Source organism: Girardinichthys multiradiatus, chromosome 3 (genome assembly GCF_021462225.1).
Source record: "Girardinichthys multiradiatus isolate DD_20200921_A chromosome 3, DD_fGirMul_XY1, whole genome shotgun sequence".
NCBI lineage: Eukaryota > Metazoa > Chordata > Actinopteri > Cyprinodontiformes > Goodeidae > Girardinichthys > Girardinichthys multiradiatus.
In genome coordinates, this window is record NC_061796.1 from 19,040,792 (window position 1) to 19,064,633 (window position 23,842).

The following is a 23,842-nucleotide window of genomic DNA, read 5'->3' on the forward strand; positions in this document are numbered from 1 at the left end:
GACACGGCACCCCAGACCATCACTGACTGTGGGTACTTGACACTGGACTTCTGGCATTTTGGCATTTCCTTCTCCCCAGTCTTCCTCCAGACTCTGGCACCTTGATTTCACAACGACATGCAGAATTTGCTTTCATCCGAAAAAAGTACTTTGGACCACTGAGCAACAGTCCAGTGCTGCTTCTCTGTAGCCCAGGTCAGGCGCTTCTGCCGCTGTTTCTGGTTCAAAGGAGACTTGACCTGGGGAATGCGGCACCTGTAGCCCATTTCCTGCACACTCCTGTGCACGGTGGCTCTGGATGTTTCTACTCCACACTCAGTCCATTGCTTCCGCAGGTCCCCCAAGGTCTGGAATCGGCCCTTCTCCACAATCTTCCTCAGGGTCCGGTCACCTCTTCTCGTTGTGCAGCGTTTTCTGCCACACTTTTTCCTTCCCACAGACTTCCCACTGAGGTGCCTTGATACAGCACTCTGGGAACAGCCTATTCGTTCAGAAATTTCTTTCTGTGTCTTACCCTCTTGCTTGAGGGTGTCAATAGTGGCCTTCTGGACAGCAGTCAGGTCGGCAGTCTTACCCATGATTGGGGTTTTGAGTGATGAACCAGGCTGGGAGTTTTAAAGGCCTCAGGAATCTTTTGCAGGTGTTTAGAATTAACTCGTTGATTCAGATGATTAGGTTCATAGCTCATTTAGAGACCCTTTTAATAATATGCTAATTTTGTGAGATAGGAATTTTGGGTTTTCATGAGCTGTATGCCACAATCATCCGTATTAAGACAATAAAAGACTTGAAATCTTTCAGTTAGTGTGCAATGAATCTAAAATATATTAATGTTAAATTTTCATCATTACATTATGGAAAATAATGAACTTTATCACAATATGCTAATATTTTGAGAAGGACCTGTATATTCTGTAATGCAAAAACAAAACAAAAGAGCAAAGTGTACTGAGTCAAATTCCTTGTTTGTATGCACGAACTTGGCAATAAAGCTCATTCTGATTCTGATTCTGAATAGGAGGGGCCCTAAGATGGACCCTTGGGGAACGCCACATGTGATTTTTGTGGTCTCTGATGTAAAGTTACCTACGGACACAAAAAAGTCCCTGTCCTTCAAGTAGGACTTAAACCAATCGTGTGCTGTTCCAGAAAGGCTGACCCAGTTTTCCAGGCGCTCTAATAAAATAGAGTGATCAACAGTGTCGAATGCTGCACTAAGGTCCAATAATACCAGCACTGTGGTTCTTCCACAGTCTGTATTTATACGGATGTCATTGAACACCTTGACAAGAGCAGTCTCTGTACTGTGGTGAGCAGGAAGTCTGACTGGAAGACATCGAAGCAGTTGGTCGTTGTTAGGAAGTTGTTTAACTGTTGAAACACAACTTTTTCAATAATCTTACTGATGAAGGGGAGGTTTGATATAGGCCTGTAGTTCTGTAGTAGCAGCTTGTCCAAGTTGTTCTTTTTCAATAGAGGTTTGATAATTGCTGTTTTCAGGGCCTGGGGGAAAACACCTGACAAAAGGGACGTGTTTATTGTTTGTGTTAAATCAGATGTTATTAAAGGCAAAGATTTCTTAAGGAAATATGTGGGTAAAAGATTGAGACAGCAGGAAGAAGAGCTTAGCTGGTGTACGATTTCTTCTAAGATTTTGTAGTTTATTTGGTGAAAGTGGGAAATTTTGTCAAAATCAGTTCTAGTTGGAGACAACATTGGTACTGGAGTTGATGTGGATGTGCTGACTGCCACTCTGATCTTTTGGGTTTTTTCAGTAAAGAATTGAGCAAATTCATTGCAGGCCCTGGTAGAGTGGAGTTCAGATGCTACAGTTACAGGAGGGTTTGTTAGCCTGTCGACCGTGGCAAATAATGCACGAGCATTATTAATGTTTTTTCTGATGATCTCAGAAAAGAAAGATTCCCTTGCATTTTTCAGTTGTAGGTTATATCTGTATAGTCTCTCTTTGTAGATATTAAAGTGAACCTGGAGTCCAGTCTTTTGCCACCTGCGTTCAGCTTTTTGACACTCCTTTTTTTCACTTATGACTGGTGGAGCACTTCTCCACGTAGACATTTTCCTCCCAGAAACAACTTTCACTTTAATTGGAGCAATTGAATCAATGATGTCCGAGATTTTAGAATGAAAGTTTTCTACCAGCTCATCTACAGTGTTACAGGGCAAAGTGGAAGTAGAAGAGTAAATCTGGTTAAAGGTTTCAGCAGCACTGTCCTTAAAGATGCGTTTTCTTATCATGTCTCTTTGGCAAACTGAGTCATTGCAGATGACGCTTTCAAAAATAACAGAAAAGTGGTCAGATAGAGCAACATCAGTTACAGACACCTTGGAAATGTTTAGACCCTTAGTGATGATCAAGTCCAAAATATGTCCCTGTTTGTGCGTTTGCTGTTTAACATGTTGAGTCAAACCAAGAGTTCTAAGAGTGTCACATAGATCTATTGTACTTCTGTCTTCAGGATTCTCCATGTGAATGTTGAAGTCTCCCACAATAATTAAACAGTCATAATAAACACAAATCAGAGATAAAAGCTCATTAAAATCACTGAAAAAGTTTGTTTTGGACTCAGGAGGCCTGTAAATATTCAAGAACATGATTCGGACTGGGCTCTTTACCTGGAGAGCCAAATATTCAAAAGAGTCAAATTTGCCCAGAAATACTTTTTTACACTCCAATAAATCTTTAAACAAAGTGGCCGCCCTCCACCTTTTCTTTGCTGTCTGCTCTCACAACGAAAATTGTAGTTCAGAGGCTTTGACTCTATCAGAATGGGAGCTTTAATAAATTCATGTAACCATGTTTCTGTTAAAAACATAACATCAAGATCGTGGTCAGTAATGAAGTCATTGATTAAAAATAATTTTCCTGACAGAGATCTAATGTTTAATAACGCCAATTTATATGACTTAGTTGCTGATATTAACTCTGTGTCTGGTTGTACCTGACAGTTTATGGCTTTCGTTTATTGTTTATTACTGTCTCTTATCATTTTGGCTTTGTTCTTTCTGTCACGTATAAGCACAGAGATTTTACAACTATCTCCTATTAGGGGCCCAAGTGTTTCCAGGACATTTCTGATAGAGTTACCACTGGGGCCCAGACTGTATCACAGAGAAGTGATTTGAAGGTCCTGATTAGGAGAAGATAGATTCGGGGGTGGTGGAGGTCTGCGGCATTTGGAAGATGTTGGTTCAGTAGCAGGGCCTCGGCCATGGGGTTGTTGAATGGAGAAGATGTCAGAGCCATTTGGGTCCCGATTTTAAGAGCTCCTTTCATGTTATCAGAATCCAGTAGAGCAAAAAACGGGCTCAGTGGGGAGATGGGAGAGTTCTGTGCGGTCTGGGTAGGGGTCTGGGGTCAGGGGGGTTAACCGGGGGTGTCGGTCTGGGTTTGGGGGGATGGGGGTATAATGGGAGGGTCCACTTCTCCTGTGGATTTCGACGGGCAGACCTTTTGTGATGACCTCTCTTTCTCAGCCAACTGGCTGATTGTTTCTGCTGGAGTGTTATCATTGTTGTTGATACTCCATGTTCTCTGCTGAAGGTCGAAGCTGCTGGCGGATTATTTACTGAATAGAAGAGATTAGATGTGAGACGTCTGGCTCCCGGCTTGTTCAAACAGAAACCATCTTGCTTGAAGAGTTGTCTTTTTTCCCAAAAAATATTAAAGTTGTCGATGAAGTTCACAGGTGTGGCGGCACATGTTTTTTTCAATCACTTATTAATCATCAGAAGTCTGGAAAAAACCTCATCTCCACAGAAAATCGGTGCAAAGGGTCCACTGAGAAACACCTTGATATTGAGACCTCCAACAATATTCAGAAGACGAGTGAAATCCAAATCCTCCTTCAGTCCTTCTGATTTTTTCATCCACAGCTCCACAGTGTATAATAAGGTTTTCTAGAGACGGGCGCTTTTCTGTGATTTCCAGAATATTCTCTGAGATATCGGACACCACGTTACTGGTACCAATCATAACTTCTGTGTTTTTCTTGTTGCAGAAGTTTTTAATCCCATCCACAGCTGTGTTGCCCACTATTAGGGTTCTTGGTCCGGTGGGGCGCTTTTTCTCTGGCAATTTAGGAGAAGACTGTTTTAGAATGAAGGTTGTTCTCAGAAGATGGATCATTTTCCTGGTTTTCATTCTGTAGTGGAGCAAATCTGTTTATTTCCAGCTGTCTCCCTCCTATCAGTTGTTATGACAGCAGCTCGCTGTCGAAGTCTCCTTTTCCCAGAGGAAACGGGGGCATTTCTCTGTAATTCTGGCCATTCTAATTTATTTAATTGCTGAGATCTTCCAGTGAGTCGTCCACCTTGATTTTTTTGGGCATGTGCCTAAACATGGCAGGGGGGTCTGCCGGTAGGTTTTATTCTCAGTGTTCTGATTGCCGGCTGAGTTGTTGAGCTGCCTGTCACTGTTTGGGATCACAGGCAAAGTTGAATCATCGTTGTATCCCATATTCACCTCCACATTCACTTCTAGTCAATGGATTTTCATCTCCAAAACAGCCAATTTCTGTAAAAGTTTGTCGAAGTCCTCTGTGGTGAAGGGAGGCATTTTCTGCTGATTAGCTGGCGTCAACTTGTCCTGCTTTTGAGTTCGATTATAAAAACATCAAAATCCTTCAGAAAAAAAATAAAAATAATAATAATAATAATCCTTGGGAGTTGCTGGTGAGAAGTTGTTTTAGTCGAATATTTCCGTACTTTTGGCTTAGAGATAAAAAGTTAGGAGTAAAAGAATGCAAGCAAGCAGGGAGATTAGGAGAAAACGTCTGAGCAGGCAGAGAGGCGGAAGCAAATTAGTGGTCCTCATGGCACCAAATCCCAGCCGTCATCAGGAAGGGTGTCATTTGTGTGCTCCATGTTAACGGTTTAGGACAAACAAAGTGAACTGAGCTCAGGTTGAGGGTGCGGTTATGCATGAGCTATTAATATGCAAGGTTAGGTTCAGCGCTGGGGTCAGTAAATGAAAATCCTAATGAGGGGTGTGTGTGTTTATATGTGTGTGTACCTGGATGAGGTAGCTTGAGCAGAGGCTGAGGAGCTCCAGCAGCTGAAGGTGACTGCCTGCAGACAGGACGTCCTGGATGATAGCCGGCTCCAGTAGAATCTGACCCAAAAAAAATAGAAAGGTCATTAGCTTTTCAGGTTTACTGCAGCTGAGCCTAAAATAGTTTTCAGTGTAAAACCTTGTAGCAGCTTTTGTTGTTGGTTATTTTTACACAATTTTATTATTTATTCATAATGTCAAGTCATGATAAAAAATTATTCTTAACTGAACACTAAACTAATACTGACTTGGCTTCCTGTGTGAGTTTTGAATGAACTGATTCATTCTCATAAGATGCTAAGAGCAGAGCCAGATCCAACAATAGTTAGAATAATAACCCAGTAGCTAAACATGTCACTTGTCACACAGTGGACAAATCTACTCTGAATGATTTTCCAAAAGCAGGAAGAAATCTTTAATAATCCATTCAGCATCGCCACCCTACAAAGCACCATAACTGTGTGAAAGTGAGAAAAATGACTTCATCGTTTTGTCTCAGTTGTTTTTTAATGTTGCTGAGACAGTAGCTAAGCATTATTTAGCAGTGCTCATGGCTATCATGTTTGTCCTGAATCCTGCTCATCATTTATTCATTCTAAAGCAGACAAGAACAAATGTTTTACCTTCCTCCAGTGGATTTTGTCCAGTTATTATCAGTGATGTGTAAAATAGTTTCAACTGGGTTTTAACTGATGAGGTTTTGCTTGATATAGCACAAAAACACATTAATTAACCATTTTAATGTTTACTTAAACCACACAAATTTAATAAAAGACTTAGTTGAAGTGGTAAGATATTTTCTGTGGATATATTTATACCTAGAGGGGGAAAGAAATCCCACAAAGCTTTTCTCATAACTGTATTATTTCCCTCTGCCTGCAATTAGCTGCATCTGCACATTTCCATTCATCACAGCTTGGCTTCCTGGCAGGCCTGGGCTGCAGGCCAGTTAACCACACACACCATCTATGAGCTTCATAAGATTAACATATTCAGACAAGAAGGCAATAATAGGAGGTTATATGCTTCACTTACGGCGGTCTATTCGCTGATTCAGAGACAGAACGGAAATGCTCTAACCACCAGTCACAATCAAAATCCTTCTGAAAACTCCTGATTTAGGAAGCCCAGCTTGAGACTCAGGTAGGCTATTCATCAGAAACATGACACTCAATGCTTCCTTTCAGGAGAAAGCAGCAGTGATGCCTAGCTGGTTGGAGAATGTCGACAGGACAATTATTAGTTGCACGCCACAAACCTGGCCTTTATTGAAAAGTGAAAAGAAGAAAGCCATGAGAAGTCCTTTTTGGGGTTTGTCACATGTAGGGGACACAGCAAACACTTGGAAGAAAGAGCTCTGGTCAGATGAAACTAGAACTGTACTTTTAACCTAAATGCAAAAAAATAGGTGAGACAGAAAACACCTTACAACACTGAACACACCATCACCACAGATGGCGCTGGCAGCATCATGATGAGACGATGAATGAAGCTAAATACCATCATGCTGTTTATAGTGAGGACCATAATGCAGCAAGGCAAGCAAAGTTAAAGCAAAAAAACAAAAACAAACGGAAAACTTACAAAAACTAAAACACAGAGGGGAAAAACTCAGGAAGTACGGGAGAATAGTAGGCTGGACAACAGAAACAGCCTGGCTTGGAAAAGGAAGGATCTATAAAAACTTGGGAGGTGATTAGTCAACCAAGGACTAGGTGGGCCTAAACAGAAGAAATGTAGGGCAGGTGTGAAGAGACATGAGCAAAGACATGACCTGAAGAATGACTAGGCCCAGATTCAAACCCGGGACCTTCTTGCTGCAAGGCAATAGCGCTACCAACTGTACTATTGCCCCTGTCAGGAACATAAAATCCTAAAATGTCTTTGATTCAATCAGTGTCCTGTCAGGGGGCTGCAGTGATGGCGATCTGGGATAATGAGTCCAGTGACTGTAAGTGAATTTTCTTCATATCCTGCTGTCCCCCTCCTCACTCCAGTGGCCCATTATGGTTAGAGCACTTCAGCCTCACACAGCAGAAGTCAGTTTTATAACATTGTGCCTACTTTAGTGTGGGAGTCTGTGGAGCTCTTGTGGAATCTGACATGCATTGTACTCACTGGTTGCAATTTTTCACCTGGAGAAGAACATAAAACAAGGGCAGAATATACTGTATTCCTATCTAGTAAGGATTTCTGAGACAATTTAAAATGTCGGCATCCTGTGACGGCTCGTCTGCACACTCACTCTGCTGGTCTATGAGATGTAGCTTAAGGATTTTTAGTAGGTCCTTATTTACAGCATGGGGATATGTTGCCCTCATCTCATCTACCATCATCTCCTTTACACTGATAGGAGCAGAGCCAACCAAAACGGGGTGGCTTGCAAGCCTGCAGATGACCTACTTACTGGCCCACTCATTGCTCATTTTTGTGTGGAAATAAAATTAGGAGTATTTAACAAGTTCACGCCTTTTCAGGATACAAAATATGCCACAGTGCTGGTTGCTGGAGCCCCAGTCACAGTCACAAAGAGAGGGTCAGGAAAAACAATGACAAACGTTCCAGCTAAAGGGAAAAGAAGGAAAGGACCAGTAGTAATGTTTCTCATAAAAATGGTCTTGAAGATTCACCATGAAAATCTAATGTTGTATTCTTTCCGAAATGTACATTTATATGCATCTCTTCTTTGTGTCCAACAAGTGTTCTGTATTTTAGCTGCCGCTTACGAAGGATGGACAGACCTTCTACAGTTTTGCATGGCTTATAAATCCTCCTCTAGGAGCTTATGGTGCTGAGATTAAAATGATAATCTGCAAAACCCGTGTTTTGAATTATTGATGTGACATGCTGGTCAACAACTACAAATTTTAAATCCTAATTTCTTTCCCGGGTGTATGGCTTCGTCTGCTCATGGTAAAAATGAAGTACAACCCAGTTTGAGTTCCAGGAGCACATACCAGACTTTAATACACAATAATATGATCTTTACTTGGTCAGAGATTTAATTAAATGCATCTCAGATTTAAATTCATGACATTTAACTGTCTCTATCTATTCAATATGTAAAACCCAAACCCAGGAGCTGTGTGTGTACCACTTTATGATAGAACGCTGATTTAGTCAACTGATGAACTAACTATGAAACAGTGTTGACCCCCTAGAGATTTCCTGTTTTTGTTTTTTGTCACATTTTCTTCAAACCACTTTTAATTTCAGACTCAGAAAACCTGAGTTATAACAAGATCCAGTTTTCAGTTGTTAAATCATCAGTTAGCTCTGAATAATAATGAGTTTTTTGGTTCAGTTTTACTAGCCACACCCAGGCCTGATTACTGCCTTGTCAAAAAATCCCTGGAATAGAACCTGTCTCACAGCAAGAAGTAGGCTAAACAAAATGTCAAAAAGAAACACATCATGCCCTGATTGATAGAAATTCAAAAACAGATGAGAAACAAAGGGTTTGGGAATCCAGCGAACCAGAGTGAGAGCCACAATCCACAAATGGAGAAAACATGGAACAGTGCTAAACCTTCCCAGGAGCGGACAGCTGAACCAGAATTACTGGAAATACATCGACGACTCATCCAGGAGGTCACAAAAGAACCAAGAACAACACAGTGTTTAAACACTTCAGACATCACTTACTAAAGTTAAGTTCAGCTAAGCGTTGATAAGACAACAATAAGTGATAGAGTGGGCGAAAATTGAATTGGGAGAGTTCCAAGTTGAAACCTGCACTGATCAAATACTACGCAAAAGCCTGTCTTCCATTTTCTTAAAAAATCCTGGGCGCGGCGCTGGTAGCGTAGGGGGTTAAGTGCGCGACCCATATATGGAGGCCTCAGTCCTCGACGCAGACTGTCGCAGGATTGAATCCCGTCCCGTTGATGCTCTCTGCGCTCCCTTACCCCACTCTTTCCACACCATTTCATGTCTGATTACTGTCAAAAACACTTTGAAAAATAAAGGCAACTAGAGCTGAAAAAAGACTTTAAAAAAATTATCCTGATGAGAAATATTCTTTGAACTAATGAGACAAAAGAAGATCTTGTTTGTATTCCATTACATCTGCAGTAAAACTAACACAGCTTTTCAGAAAATAACAACATACCAAGAGTCAAACAGGATGGTAACAGTATGATGGTTTTTGAACTCACTGTTTAAAGCAGTGTGAAGCTGCGGGAATGAGTGAGAGGAAAGCCGCGGCGTGCAGTGATAAGAAGCTGATTCTGAACAAAGTTGAGCGCGTTATAGCGCATATTTAGTCAATGACATGTACACACAATGGTATATATTTGATCACTTATTTTTGGACATTTTAGGGGAAGCTGAGCTTCCCTTGCAGTCTTATATATATCGCCACTGATATATATATATATATATATGGTTAGATAAGTGGACAGCCTGCTGAGGAGCTGAGGTTCTACATTCTAGTGCAACCAGGTCTGGTTAAGCAGCCAAGAAGAAAATTTTTTAAGTTCAATTCAGAATAATAGTTGCTGAAAAAAGGTCAACACATCATTTGCCATTATTACTAGGATACCACATACATTGTCACAAGTTTTAAACAACTTGTTAATGAAAAAGAAAGATCAAAATGCTTTTATTTTTTAATGGTTTACTCTCAGAGGGGGCATGTACAGCATTGTCTTTATGTATGATACTCCATAGAAAACTACAGCTCTAGATGCCGTGCAGAGTAATTTCCTTGTAGCAGCTCACCTGTCCCGTGTAGGCAAAATCTAAAGCGTGCTTCAGTCCAACGCTGGTCACTCCTTGCAGGGTTACTTCATCTGCCTCGCTCTCCACCATACACAGACTGAACATGGCCTGATGAGACAAAGCCAAGATGGAACTACATCACGGATCAGACATTTTCTGTCATAATACATAAAACATGACCTTGCATTAGCCATCAATCTTAGCCCTCGATGGTACAGTTCATAAAGCTTTAATGCTCCTTTGGTTTCGTGCGAATTCTTATATCTATTTGGAGATTTGCAGCATTTACAAATAAAATAAATTCGTTTTGTGTTTCATGCAGCTTTCATAAATAGACAGTTTAGGCTTGACAGACACTACATTTAAAATATATCAAGCATCAATTTGCCAGCCTGGGGCGTCTAGATCAGCACAAACAAACAAACAGCCAAATCAGTACTTTTTTTTACATGTCTCTGTCATCCTCCTGTACTGCCACACAGATGCACATGGGCGCATGCTGGGCTCCATGTGAAATGAAAGCAGCCACACAGGATCTGGCACTGCTGAGCGTGAGTCCAGCTAGCTGCTCGCTAATCAAAGCTATTGACTGATGTCACACCACAAGGAAGAGACAGATCCATTGATTAGTGCCAACCAGCAGAGAATGGCAGCATGGAGAGGAAAATCAAACTAATTTGTAATTTATGTTTTCCTTCTGGGGTTCAATCCGGCAGCATAGCCATTAATTTTTCCTACCATTGACACTTTCTTTTTCTACAGTTTCATCACATAAGGAAAACAATCTTGCTAACTAGCAATTTTTAACTATCTTTTTAATCACATTAGCTGTGTGCATCATAATCCCCCAACTCTAACAGCTCTGAAAGCTTCCAAAGCCCCACTGCTGCTCGGTTATCCTTACACACTCTTCTGCCACAAAAACAGCAATAAATCATCTAATTTCATAACACGCATGAACTCAAACCGGACAGACATGCAGACACGCCCCTATCCCTTATAAATGGTCATTCTGTATTGTAAGAGATGAGCGAAACCTTGTGAGGTTTAGCCAACGCTTGTGCAGCATGCCCTGTTTGATTCCCCCATTGTGCTAATTAAAAATCTCCCGGTCCACTAAGCACAGGAGGGCCTGTGGCTTTACCTGGGGTGTGACGGTGGCTGATCTGTGGTCAGTGGGTGCAAGAGTGAAAAACACAAAAGACCAGATAGAAGCACACAAGTAAAAGGTTGCTTGGACACTGCTGGCAGAGCTGATCGCCTGCAAAGTCACCACGCCTGTCCTTGGCAGAGAAGTTGAGGTAGCCCTTGATGGTGACGGATGGCTCCTGTGATTTGGGGATACAAACCCATTTCAGTGCCACAGAGCAGCTCTGCGGATAGACTGACCTGCTGGCAAAATGTATGTGTGTCTGCTTGCTGTGATAACGCAAGACTTACAGTGAAATATTAGCTTTCAGTGAGGTTGTTCCCCTGCAGGGGAGAGATATTGGGTCATTTCTAGTGGGCCGAAGCTCTTTTTACAAGCATGTTTGTCAAAAATGTTGGAAGACAAGATATTTAATGTTCAAACTGATAAATGTTTTTTTTGCAAATATTCACTTATCTTGAATTTTATGCTTGCAACATGTTCCAACAAAGCTGGGACAGAGGCATGTTTACCACTGTGGTACAACTTTCCTTTTAACAACACTTAATAAGCGTTTGGGAACTGAAGACACTAATTGTTGAGGCTGTTGGGACCCAGCCGTGGAAACAACATTAAAACTCCGGTACACACTTTTCTGGAACTTTCAAAATAAATTGCATTTAACTGACTTCCAGCAACTGAGGAAAGGGGGGTAGCAGCAGATTTCCCATGATGCCACTGTCTGAATAAGAGCACCCCCTCTCCAACAAGCCGACCTCTTCCACTGTTCCTCTTTGCAGGACCGGGATCGAAGAGGCAGCACTCTGATGTCTCTTTGCTGGCAAAAAAGATATAACTCTTCAACTGGATCCAAGAGTGTCATAAGATCATGCGATCATATGCACAAGTTAAATATGAGTGAATAACTGTTTGTGTACCCAGTACATTCATAAAAACGGGAATTAAGGTACACGCTTGGCTTGAATTTCTCTCTGAGGCCTGCAGAAGCAAACGGTGTCCCAGAGAAGTCCCTGCAGAGACGCTGTCTCTACAAGCCGAGTGAAGCGGTTTTCCTTGCATGAGAGGAGGACAAACGAGTAGCCGCATTACGGCAGTTAACGTGCAGTGTGGTCAGCGGACAGAACGAGCCGTCTTCCAGCCACAGCTACGTGGGTTAGCTGGAAGCTAACCCTTTGTTCACAGAGCTCTCTTCAAACTTCATTGTTGCCCGGACAGCTTTTCCTCAGCACAGTTCATACGAGGTTAGGTTTGGGCAGAGAAGAGAAATAGAAGGATTTAGATTTAAATGATCTGAACGTTTTTCATTTTATGAAGTTTGGTTTTGTTTGTGTTGAACTCAGCTATCTTGGTGCTAGCAGAATATCTGCAGCACACGTTCAGTTTTGTGTTCTTTGTCTTTGTGTTTTTAAAGTTAAGACAAACTTTATTTAAAGGGTGATTTTAAACACAAAAGATTGAACATAACATGCCGTCTGCACTTATGCATTTTAACCCTTTTATTAACCCTGGTATTTTAAAGGTATGTGTTTGATTCTGGTGCTAAGCTATCAGCTTCTTTTGTTAGCTCAACAGCTAACCGGTAAGAACACGTGCTTGCTACTAAAGGGTATTTAACAGAAAGGTTGTTAGTTTTCAAGCTAGTGAATAATAGACCCTAAGGACTATTATTCAACAATCCAGATAACAATCCAGATAGTCCTTCTCTTCTTTGGTCAGGAGGACAAGACATCCATGATTTCCAAAAACAATTTGAAATCTGGACTTGTCAGACCAAAGCAGACTTTTCCAGTTTGCGTCAGTCCATCTCAGATGACCTTGGGCCCAGAGAAGCCGGTGGTGTTTCTGGGTGTTTTAATATATAGCTTTCTATTGTCAGGTAAACTATGTTAAGTGACAATAGTTTTCTGAAGGGTTCCTGAGCCCACGTGGTAATATTAAGTTTTTAATGCAGTGCCTTCTGCAGGGTCAAAGGTCATGGGCATTAACTGCTGGTTTTCAGCTTTGCCGTTTGCCTGCAGAGATTTCTCTTTTGATGATATTAGGAACTGTAGCTGATGAAATTCCTACATTGGTTGCAAATGCATGTTGAGAAACGTTTTTTGTAAACTGTTGGACAATTTGTTCACACAGTCAGTCACAAAAAGTTGAACGTCATCCCACCCCTGCTTTTGAACAACTGATCCTTCTTTTATATGCAAGCATGACCCTCACCTGTTTCCAGTTAACCTGTTCACCTGTCAAATAACATGTTGCAAGCATCAAATTCAAAATGAGTTTGCAAAAAACAATAAAGTTTATCAGTTTGAACATTAAATATCTTGTCTGTGTAGTGTATTCAATTGCATATAGGTTGAACAGGATTTGCAAATCATTGTATTCTGTTTTTATTTACGTTTTACACAACGTCCCAACTTCATTGGAATCGGGGTTGTAAAATCCCTAAAAGTACACACACACACACTATTACAGATATTTTTGCAAACTGTGCTTTTTCATTACAACATGTTTGCACTTTAAAACTCTCTTAACTATTAAGTCAAAAAGGAATGCAAAATTCTACAGATGTCCGTTGAAATTTCAACTCTACTACATGTTGATGGAACTGCCAGTGTAACACTAAGTTGACAAAAATGAACTCCATGTTCAAACAGAACAAACCCTAGCATAACATAACTAATCATAACCATAGCACTCACAGCCAGTATTGATTATTTTGACTTCAACATCCCACAATCATAGTATCATCCGTAGCATTAACAATAAAAGTTGCTCCTGTGACAATACAGGTATACAGGTCAGTTGCCAGTGGGAGCTCTGTCTAAGCCCTCTGTCCTCTACAACCTTTTCTGAGGTGAAAGATGACACATAAAAAAGCTCTTATCTTCTGGTGACAATGGATGTTGTCATGATGGACAGTGAGAGGTGAAAATAACTGGTGAGTGTGATGTTCATGCATTTTAACCTGTAATAATAATAATAATAATCATAGAATTTTATTGTTACAGGGATGAAACAGTTAGACATAGATCCCATACATAGAGGGCCACATGTTTGTTTTTATATGTTTATTCTTTATTTTTTTAATTTTGGTTTTTGATCTGTGAGTGTAGTTTAAATCTGTTTAATACTTTAAATACATTGTACTAAAAATGTATATTATTTTAGTATATAGCATTATGCAGTTTTAGCTTGGATTTCTACCTGATTTAATTATGTAAAAACCCAACTAGGGACAAGAGCTAAAAATCAGAATAAACAAATAAAAACAAACATGTTCCATAAATGTGACCTGCATCAAGACACAGTGTATTAATGGGCAGTGCCCCCCCAACCCCAGATATGGTAAATTGTGGGTTTAACGACTGAAGCTGAGTGTCCACGCGTCACTGGGTTATACATTTTGCCTCATTTTGTAACGTTTTTCATTTTGTAAAAAAAAAAAAAAATCCTGTTTAAAGAATAAAACTATTGAAAATACATGTAGGCTGTGGAATTTTAAATCCTCATTTCTAATCAGTCTGAAACATAAATTTGTAAAAAAAAAATGGTCTATAATATATTCCCATTATTCAGCAATAACTCAACATCACACCACTTTTACAATCAGTCATTGGTTTTGATTTTGGTGCACCACCCCGAGAATACCACACCCCCCACCACGCCAGCCCTGTAAAAATATTCTGAGGGAGGCCGGATCTTCACCCTTGTTGTAAACAGTATTATTACAGAAATCTGTTTGAGTTTAGTTCGTAATGTGCTCCAAAGTCAACAGCCCTCGACTAAAACAGTCGATTATAATGTAATTCTTTCGTGATGCTTCTAGCTACTCTATTTTAACAGGTCTTTGGGTGTACCTATAAAGAGTTTCTGGGGCTAAACTATGTAAACATAAAAACAATGTTTGAGAAAACAAGGATTAATTAAATTCTCAAAGCTAAGTAAATTCTATGTTTTTGAGATCAGACAGTGATGGCAGTGAATGGGCTTTTAACCCATGAATTTTCAAAGCTTCATTATACAGAGATGAGATGCATTTAGTTGTGGATAATGATCCTTGTGCCCAAACTGTTACACAGTGAGAAATATGTGAGAAAATCATAGCATGCATGAACATCTGAGCAGCCAAAAAAGGTATGTAATCTCATTTTAATTGAAAACTATGGAGATTATTTTGTTATTCAGTACTTTAGAGATTTTCTTTAAATGTTTATCAAAACGATTCCTAAAAATGTAAATTCAGCAACCTATTTTATTTTTTTCCCATTTAACCACGATACAGAACAAAAAGGACAACGTGTCTTTCACCTGAACAACATGAAAGGTTCTACACGTAAAAATATTTTGATGTGTAAATGTGATTGGAAATTTGTTAGGTTTGATTGAGTGGGTTAAGAAGCCTGACTTCCAGCATCTTTGTTTAGACTAAATTTGGACAAATAAGACTAAACAGTCCATTTTTAACATATATTTCTGGATTAAATAGAGACAATGACTGCCCAACCTGAAAAATCCATAAAAAGATGTCCATTGTTGTCCGGTGGTTGGAGGGTTAATAATGTGTGAGCTGCAATATTACATCATTGTGGGAATGTGTTGGTGAGTGTTGGTGTTCTTCTGTATCTGGACTTCTCTGTGTTTCTCTCACACTGTTCTGACCCTGGTGACCAGGGCCTGCCAATATTGTAAGAGGCCAAGCCAGGTTTCACTTGGAGGCCTCCTTCCAGCTAAGCCCATCAAAATAATTATAAACTTCGGAGAGTCGGGGTGAAGTTTAATGTTTTGTTCACAAGCAACCACAGGAAAAAAGGCTATTAGTCATTGATCTGCTCACCAACAGTTACACTACGCATGAAAGGCGGCCCCTAGCTCAGACATAAGTAGCAAAAATGAATAAATTAACATTTAAAGGTGATTCTGTTTATGTACATTTGAAATTATAAAAGTATGTGTATAGCCGGTGCATTTATAAACCTGACCTGTGTAAATTCAAGTGCCCTCAGGGTCTCAAGGTCAGCTCATTCCCCAACTTGACCCTGCTGAAGTCCACTAGTTTCAAACATATGCAGTAATATGTTGGTGCAAAGTCTGAGCACCACTCTGAGTCCCCACAGTCGAAACCCTTCCTGGTTCATGCATGATGTCACTTCTGTTTCACAGAGGCACCATGCATAATTTGATAACCAATAAATGCAGTTTGTGTTTAAGGTTAGGGTTTGGTGTAAAGGTCATGATAAGCTTTAAGGTTAGAGCATGAGAGCAAATAATTTATGTATAATTACAGTGAAAGGGCATTAACCCCTTAGTGTTTTGTGTATTGTTTTAGTTCAGCCACACTGAGAGGTTTTCAAGCATGCCACAGCATCTTAATTTGATTTAAATAGAGACTTTCACTAGACCACTCCAAAATGTTTGTTTTGTTTTTAAAGCCATAAGAGGCAGACTTGGTGGTTTGCTTTGGATCATCCTCCTGCTGCATAAGATTTCACATGTAACAAGACACACACCTTACAAAAAATGTCACTTCTGCCATTAGTCCAAAGAATATCTTCCAAATGTCTTGGGAATCACCAAGATGTTCTATGGGAAATGTGAGGCAACCCTTTGTTTTCTTTTTGGTTTCAACACAGAACTCTCAAAAGAATACCATTTTATTTCCCTGCCTCTTTCTTATTCTTGAATCATGAACACCAATACATGAAATAACTGAGGTCAGCAGTGCTTCAGGTGTTGTTCTGGATTATTAAATGATCATTTGAAAAATGCTTTTTGTATTTATTGAGGTTATCTTTGATATTAAAAATGACCTGAAACATTTAAGATTTAAATACGCTTGACGATTGGAAATTTTTTACCAAAAAAGCAAAAACAGAAAAAAAATCTTTAAGTAAAAAAATCCTTTTTTCATAATGCTGTATATAAGAAAGGACCAAAAGTCAACTTTAGCTGAATAAAAACTGAACAGTGTCAAAAAAACATGCAACAAATATAAACAAAAAGATTTATCCAAAATAGAAAGCATCGCTCATCATTATACTTTCAAATATATAAAGTCTAACAAAAACAACCTTACATCTTTGTTTATATTCACGACGGTGTTGTATTGAGTGGACTGAGCTGTCTCCTCAACACATTTAGAGGATTTATTGATTTTTTTGTGCCACTGTGATGGATAGTGGGACAAAAAAAACTTCTACTAAATAGATAAAACAGAACTATAATTACATCTAAATGGTTACACAAGTCTACACTTAGCCAATTAGCCACCAGCTGAAGTAGTGTACACAGACTGTTTGCTCCTACCTCATAAACCTCCTGGATATTAATTTCGGTGCCAGCTGCCAAATTTTATTAGGGTTATTCTAACTGTACAAAATGCCCTTTCAAATGGGCATGGCCCTGGTGGTGTAGGGTTTGAGCACGTGAACCATATACAGAGGCTTCAGTCCTTGACGCGGCCATCCCAGGTTCAAGTCCTGGCCCTAGTGACATTTGCTGCATGTCTTTCCCTTCTCTCTCTCTGCCCCCATTTCCTGTCTGCCTACTTTGAAAAAATAAAATACTGTAAAATTAAAGGCCACTACTGCTGCAAAAAAAAAAAAAAAAAAAACCCTGCGAAATTGTGTAGACAACAGCAGTATGACAGCAATTTGAAACATTAAGAATGTGTCGGGGGTTTTTTAGGAGCTTGGATTAACAGGTCTAAATGATTACTTTAAGACAAATATAACTCAAGCATGAAGCATTGGCCACATTTAGTGGCACCCCTAGTACTGATGTGCAAAAAACTCAAAATTAAATCTTTAATTGCAGTAGCATAATCTCACATCGAGAAATTTAGAATATTGAAAATTTTAATGTAAGCACATTTATCAGTGTGTGTGGGGGCAGATACATATTATGAAATATTTGTTTTTAAGATAATCACCATATAACATCAGCTCTACTTTGGCCGACTCTACTCCACTCAGCCAGTTTTACGACCGTTTCCATTACTGGCTTTTCCGACCCAGTGCTGGCTATCTTGGTCTCGGCTTGTCAGCATGTCCCATTGGGGCTGAGCAGGAATGAAACGTGACGTGAACAGACTACTGTTTGACACTGATTGGCCATGAGCGTGGTCAGCCGTACATCAGTGGCATGAGAAACTGTTTGCCGACGTAGCAGACAGAATAACAAGTCACGGCTTATATCGCACACAGCAGAGCAGGGAAAAGCTCAAAAAATTCAAAAGCAACTACAAAAATATTAGGATCACAATGGCTGGAGCGGGTCGAAACCATGTATACCATTTATGGCCATCGTCCCGTGAGTTGTGGATGGGAGGGTGGTCTGGAATCCGCAACCTCACTGTTTTACGAGGACTTGATGTTCAGCGGTGAGTGTTTATTTTAATTTACACAACACATGACTCTGAAAGCCGTCAATGAAAACAAAACAGATTTTGTGCCGAGTAGATCGAGGTAGAGTGGAGTGGAGCTGTGCGGTGATGGAACCGTGAATGGAAAAGAGGCAAAAGGGTGCAAATATGTTAATGGCGACATCATTTGTTGACAAAGCCACCATCAAATGGTACTCACTGACACAGAACCTAACTGATTTGAAGGGAAGATGGTTGTATTAGCTACAGGTATTTTGTAATATAATCTCTCTATAATCTGCTACATTTTAAACTCACATTTTACTCCAGTATTATTAGAAATGCCCTTCCAAAATCACAGATTTTTTGTTTAGTTCACATTAAGTCTTTAGTCTTGTGTTAAAAGTTATAGATTATGACCATTTGTTGGGGTTCTGGGTTCAGTGTCTATGTTGTGCTTTTTTTGTGACTTTGTTGTCAGTTTCCAGATGGTGCTGGAGTTTCTCAGGTGTGCTGGATGACAGGTGTGACTGACCTGCTGATTGCTTTGAGGAGTATTTAAGCAGGAGGCTGCCAGCACTTCGATGCCAGAGTGTTTGCCTTCAGTGGTAACAAACTCAGCCACTACTAAGCTATGCTTCGTTCTTTGTCACTAAGCTGATGTTGTTTATGTTCCTTCGCAGGCAGAAACCTGAACCTTCTGATCATTCTTCATTGAACTTTGACTTTGGTTCCAGAAGTTTCTGGACAATCAAGATAACCTGTGTTTGGTGGATTTTCGTTTGGATTTCATTTCCAAGTACCAAGCTGGCAGCTTCCTGTTATCCTCCGTCTCCTGAACCAAGGCAGAAGCGTACCCTGTCCACCCTCCAACGCAAGAACCTGAACAATGAACTAACTCCTGAACTCACCAGAACTCACTCTACAGCTCAAGTAAACCATCTGGATTTTCTCCACTTCGCACACCTGGGTCCCGACTCCCTCTACCCCTGGCGATCTGACTTCACTCATTTAGTAAGCCGCTCTTCTGATTACAATAGTTACCTGTTTCACCAGTTCTCTTCCCCTTCTTTTCATACAGTTGATTCACCCGTTCATGTTCCAGACTCACTTATTGTAAATAAAACGCCTTTCACTGACTCAGTTGTTCCTCAGAGTGTTCTTCTGTATGTGGGTCAAATCTATTACAAAAACATTGACGCCATTAGCTTCCTTTAGGTCTCAGTGTGAGGTTATGCAACAACCAAAAAAGACTTTTTATTTTAGGGCTTTTGTTATATCTTTACCACAAATGACGATAAATGTGGCCGACACTATACCTTCAGAGAAAGCAGCGCAAACATGGCACCCTGATTTAACAGATGTACTCTGTTAAAGGCTTTTTATATAAACTATCCCATGAGTTCAGCCCAGACCGAAGGCCTGGTAGACTATTGAAATTGTGGATGGGTGTATCCGCTGAAGGTGGAGAATGATGCTGATGTGACTGACTTGGCTATGTCTCCCAAAACTGTCCAAACATCTCCACAAAGGGATGGAAGGAGATGGAGATGACATATTCAGGACAAGTCACCAAGTTACGCCGCTTCAGGTATTTAGTCATTCCTATCTGCTGGGCAACATAATGTGTTACAATCACCGCTACAAGTGCTGACGTTTCTCCTGAGTGTGAGGAAAAAGAGGCCAGACAGCACAACCATTTACTGCATGAGACACCCTCAGCTCCTCAGCAAATGGACAAAATTAAACCCCGCAATGGAGTCAGAAGACAAATTGAAGATAACATTGTTAAGCCAATACAGCGAAACAGGAGAGCGCTGCTGCAAAGACAGTTTTTCTTGCTTACGCTGATCTAATAATCTGGAAGCTGGAGACACAGCTTTGCTTTGCCAAGATGAAACTTGAAAGGCAGACATTTATAAACCTATCTGAAGAACAAAGGGAAGAAGCTGAACAAAAGGAGGAGAAGAGTATGAGTCCCCTGCCATCAGTTTCTGTGGAGAGATGTAAAAATAACCAGAGTTACACAGGGGAGGGACAATCCCTGTGCAACTTGGACATATTTAATCTGCTTCTCATTTAGAAGAGGGATTAGTATCTACCTTCTAATCTTCTCAGAGTCCCTAAATTAAATCTCATCTGTGCACTTCTCTATGTGCAATGGGAAATCTCCTCTCGATATCTGACAGCTTGCGTCTGCCTGAAGGTCCTCTGAGGCCCAACCAGAGCAACAACTGCTAGGGTTCAGTCCAGGTGGACTCAGTCTGGCTGTGCACAGCTTTATATTTTAATGCTTGCTTTCCTGTCTCTGCATGCAAACAGGACCATTTGATTTTTTTTATTTTACAATAAGAAGTTTAGATTTTTCTTTAACTCTTTTTGGCAAAAAGAAATAGCAAAAAAAATCTCAAATGTGTTTTTCAAACTTGGGGAGTTATTTTTAGGGGCACTGGAATGTGGAATATCCTATCAGATGAGGATGATCTTCTCTTGCTCTGCACATTACTACTTTTGGAGGGTTTTGTAACAGATAGTTTGCTGCGTTAAGCTGCCAAGAAAGCAATGAACATGAAATGTACCAACCCTGAAGTAGTCGCTGCATGCTGCCAGGACGGCCTTGTGGGCGTGGAACTTCTGCTCGCCGGCGACCAGGGTGACGTCACACAGCTGGCCATCCTTCCTCTGCTGGTTGAGGGCGGAGAGAACAGAGTCCTGGTGGGACTTTGAATGGCAGAGCCTCTGTCCTGTCAGCATCTCCTTACTGTTATACACACAGAAACAGACACATCCTTTAAACCTGGATTTCATGGTATATCTTTGGTAAAAAAAAAAAAAAAAAAAAGCAATGATTATGATAAAAAATTGACAGCTACTGAAATTTGCATCCACAACTTCTACGTTTTGTGTAAAACTAATTCTACCATGAGTGTAATTCAACTCTTTTTCAATATTAAGAAGAAACATAGGGTTTTAGCAGCATTTTTGAGCTCTTCCCTCTGAAAAATGAATAATTTGAAAAAATTAACAGTTTACATTTCGCTGAGATGGAATTGTATCAAAAAGTAACCTAAAACCACAGAAAATTTTGCTTTTCCTTTTAATTAGAAATATTTTAAATCTACTGGCGAACATATTCGAATTGTACTTTTAAAGAAGTACTTACCTGCCATGAGATATATATCCCTAAATGTCTAAATTTTATTGGGTTTTATAGTTTTATGACTTCTCAAACACTGTCAGGTAGTCACAAGTTTCATTTATAATTTATCATCAGATATCTGCCTTTACAGTCGTAATTCTCAAAGAATACCCTCACTGACTTATATAACCATAAAGCTTTAATTAAAATTTCCTTTGTAAATTGTAATGAAAAGTCACAATAGTCATATTAGATCCATCCATCTACAGGGCCCTCTCATTCTGTCAGCTGGTGAAAGGGAATGTCCTAACTATTCATCCATTAATTTTCTCTACCAGCTTTTGCTATGAATGGGTGGATTAATAGCAGTCTGTGGGTAAGAGGCTTGGTAGACCCTGGATGCTCCCAATCATGCTTAAGGATAATTCGGAATCACCCATGAACCTAACAGGATTGTTTTTGGACTTTGTCAGAAAACTGGAGCGCGTGAAAGAAAACCCCAAATATGAACGAGTAGAACATGCAAACTCCACACGGGCGGTGAAAGCCACCATGTTTCCCGTCATATTGGATGGCTAGCAAGACATCTTGTGCACAGATTTAGAATTGCTCCTAGAAACTATGCTGACTACAATAGCATGTGTAGTGTGGAGTGTTCCAGAAGAAATGTTTGTCTGCAACCATGTTTCTTTAGTTCAGTTTATTTTTTCCAATCACAAAGTGAATGATCAAAACTAGTTGTTTTTTTTTACATGTTTTACATGTTACATATGAGGTCCAACTTTAGTTAAATTTACCATTTCTGAAAAGAGAAAAAAGAAAGATTTGATTTAAAGATAAGAATCATATCCCTACTGAATACTTAGAAAAACTATGGAAAAAAGAGCACACCCCCTTCCTTCTAACGGTTTTCTTGGGGTGTACTTGGTTTTATTCATTTTTGGGTCCAGGAAAAACAAAATGATTCATTTGTTAAAACCTTAAAATAGACAGAGGGTAAACTTTCTTTGTACAGTTACTGTATTATTAAAACATTTACTTCTTTTGATTATTGTACATGCATGTGTGTTTTTTTAATGTTTGTTTTGCTTTTAGTGTGTGACCACATAAAAAAATACTTATAAAACATACTCAAACCAAGTGGAAAATATTTCAACAGGAGGCCAGATTTGCAGTTAAAAAGAATATTTTACATGTTTAGCTTGCTTACAGTATTCAATGCATGGTCATGGATATAATAGAGCAGGACAATGACTTTACATCATAGGTTGAGAAACTGACTGAATGGGCAAGATGTGGAAGGTAATGGGAATAATGATTTGACCTTTTATGTCAGGATTTCTCATGAGGAGAAATTAACTAAACATCCCCAAAGTTTCTCGAATTGAACATCAGAGGGTCCTTGTTAAAAACTGACCTCAAAATAAACATGGCTGACCTGTGCATGTAAAAAGTTGTGATCAAAGAAGTGCTAAACTATTAATTAGCAAGTCTGTCAGTTTGTTCCCTATTAAATCATTTACTAGTATTGGTCAACCTCAATCAGTAACCGTGTAGCAGCAATGTTGATCGACTGAAAATATAGTGAAATAGGTTTTAAGCAGCTTGTAATGCTAAAATTAGCTCAGTGAGCACTGAATCAAGTTTCAAGGTCTCTTCATTAGTCTACTATAAAAAAAAATCTGTGTTGGACAAAGGGTGCTGCAACACAGTACAAACATTTAACATAACAAGCGACATCAATTGTAACAATAAATAAATGTAAAAAAGTTCATACTAAAAATCTTAAAACACATCAAACGGTCATTTGAAAGTGTAATTGAAAGAAGAACTAAGAAATGTCTCCCTGACCTCCGTAAAACATACTCAGAGGACAATGCATGTTCCATATCCCATCAGATGCTGTTAGCATGATTAAGGAGGGCCTGCTCAAACAGCTCTTGTAAGGTGGATGGGATTGTGGTACCCATTATGTTGTTCGTCTTCACCAGATTGTGAATCTGGAGCTTTGCCTTAACTGTCAGGTTACCAAACCAGCAAGCGAAACCATACGTGATGGTAGATTAAATTATTGCCCTGTAGTCCATTGACATAATAGACTTAATAGAGACACCGAACAGTTGTCGTAAAAATTGAAGACGCTGATGAACTTCAACCCAAACTACTTCTGACCTGAGTGTGCCAGCTAACATCGCTTTCTATGTGTACACATAAACATTAAAAAGAGGCGAAGTAAAGAATTGAGTTTGAAGCTACTGGTTTTGTTGCCCTTTATATATTATATGTTTGGGGTTATCTGCAGTTTAAAGTTGCGACTAATGATGAAAAAAAAAATTGACACATACAGCATTTCGGCAGTACATCACACATATAGGAACACCATATATAGAATTGCAATCCACA

At 39.7% G+C, this 23,842-nt stretch overlaps 1 protein-coding gene across 3 annotated transcripts in view; it reads right to left on the reverse strand.

The window, feature by feature from the left end:
* The window catches only part of klhl32 (kelch-like family member 32), a 50,167-nt gene that overhangs the window by 22,585 nt on the left and 3,740 nt on the right, over nt 1-23,842 (reverse strand). For all 3 annotated transcript variants that reach the window (XR_007037650.1, XM_047361036.1, XM_047361037.1), the window contains 3 exons: nt 20,884-21,061; nt 9,794-9,901; nt 5,033-5,131 (listed from right to left, as the gene is read on the reverse strand). Coding sequence is in view for 2 of the 3 variants with exons in the window: in XM_047361036.1 (XP_047216992.1) it covers nt 5,033-5,131; nt 9,794-9,901; nt 20,884-21,061 (385 nt within the window). In the remaining variant the exon portion in view is untranslated. The remainder of the gene's footprint in view (nt 1-5,032; nt 5,132-9,793; nt 9,902-20,883; nt 21,062-23,842) is intronic.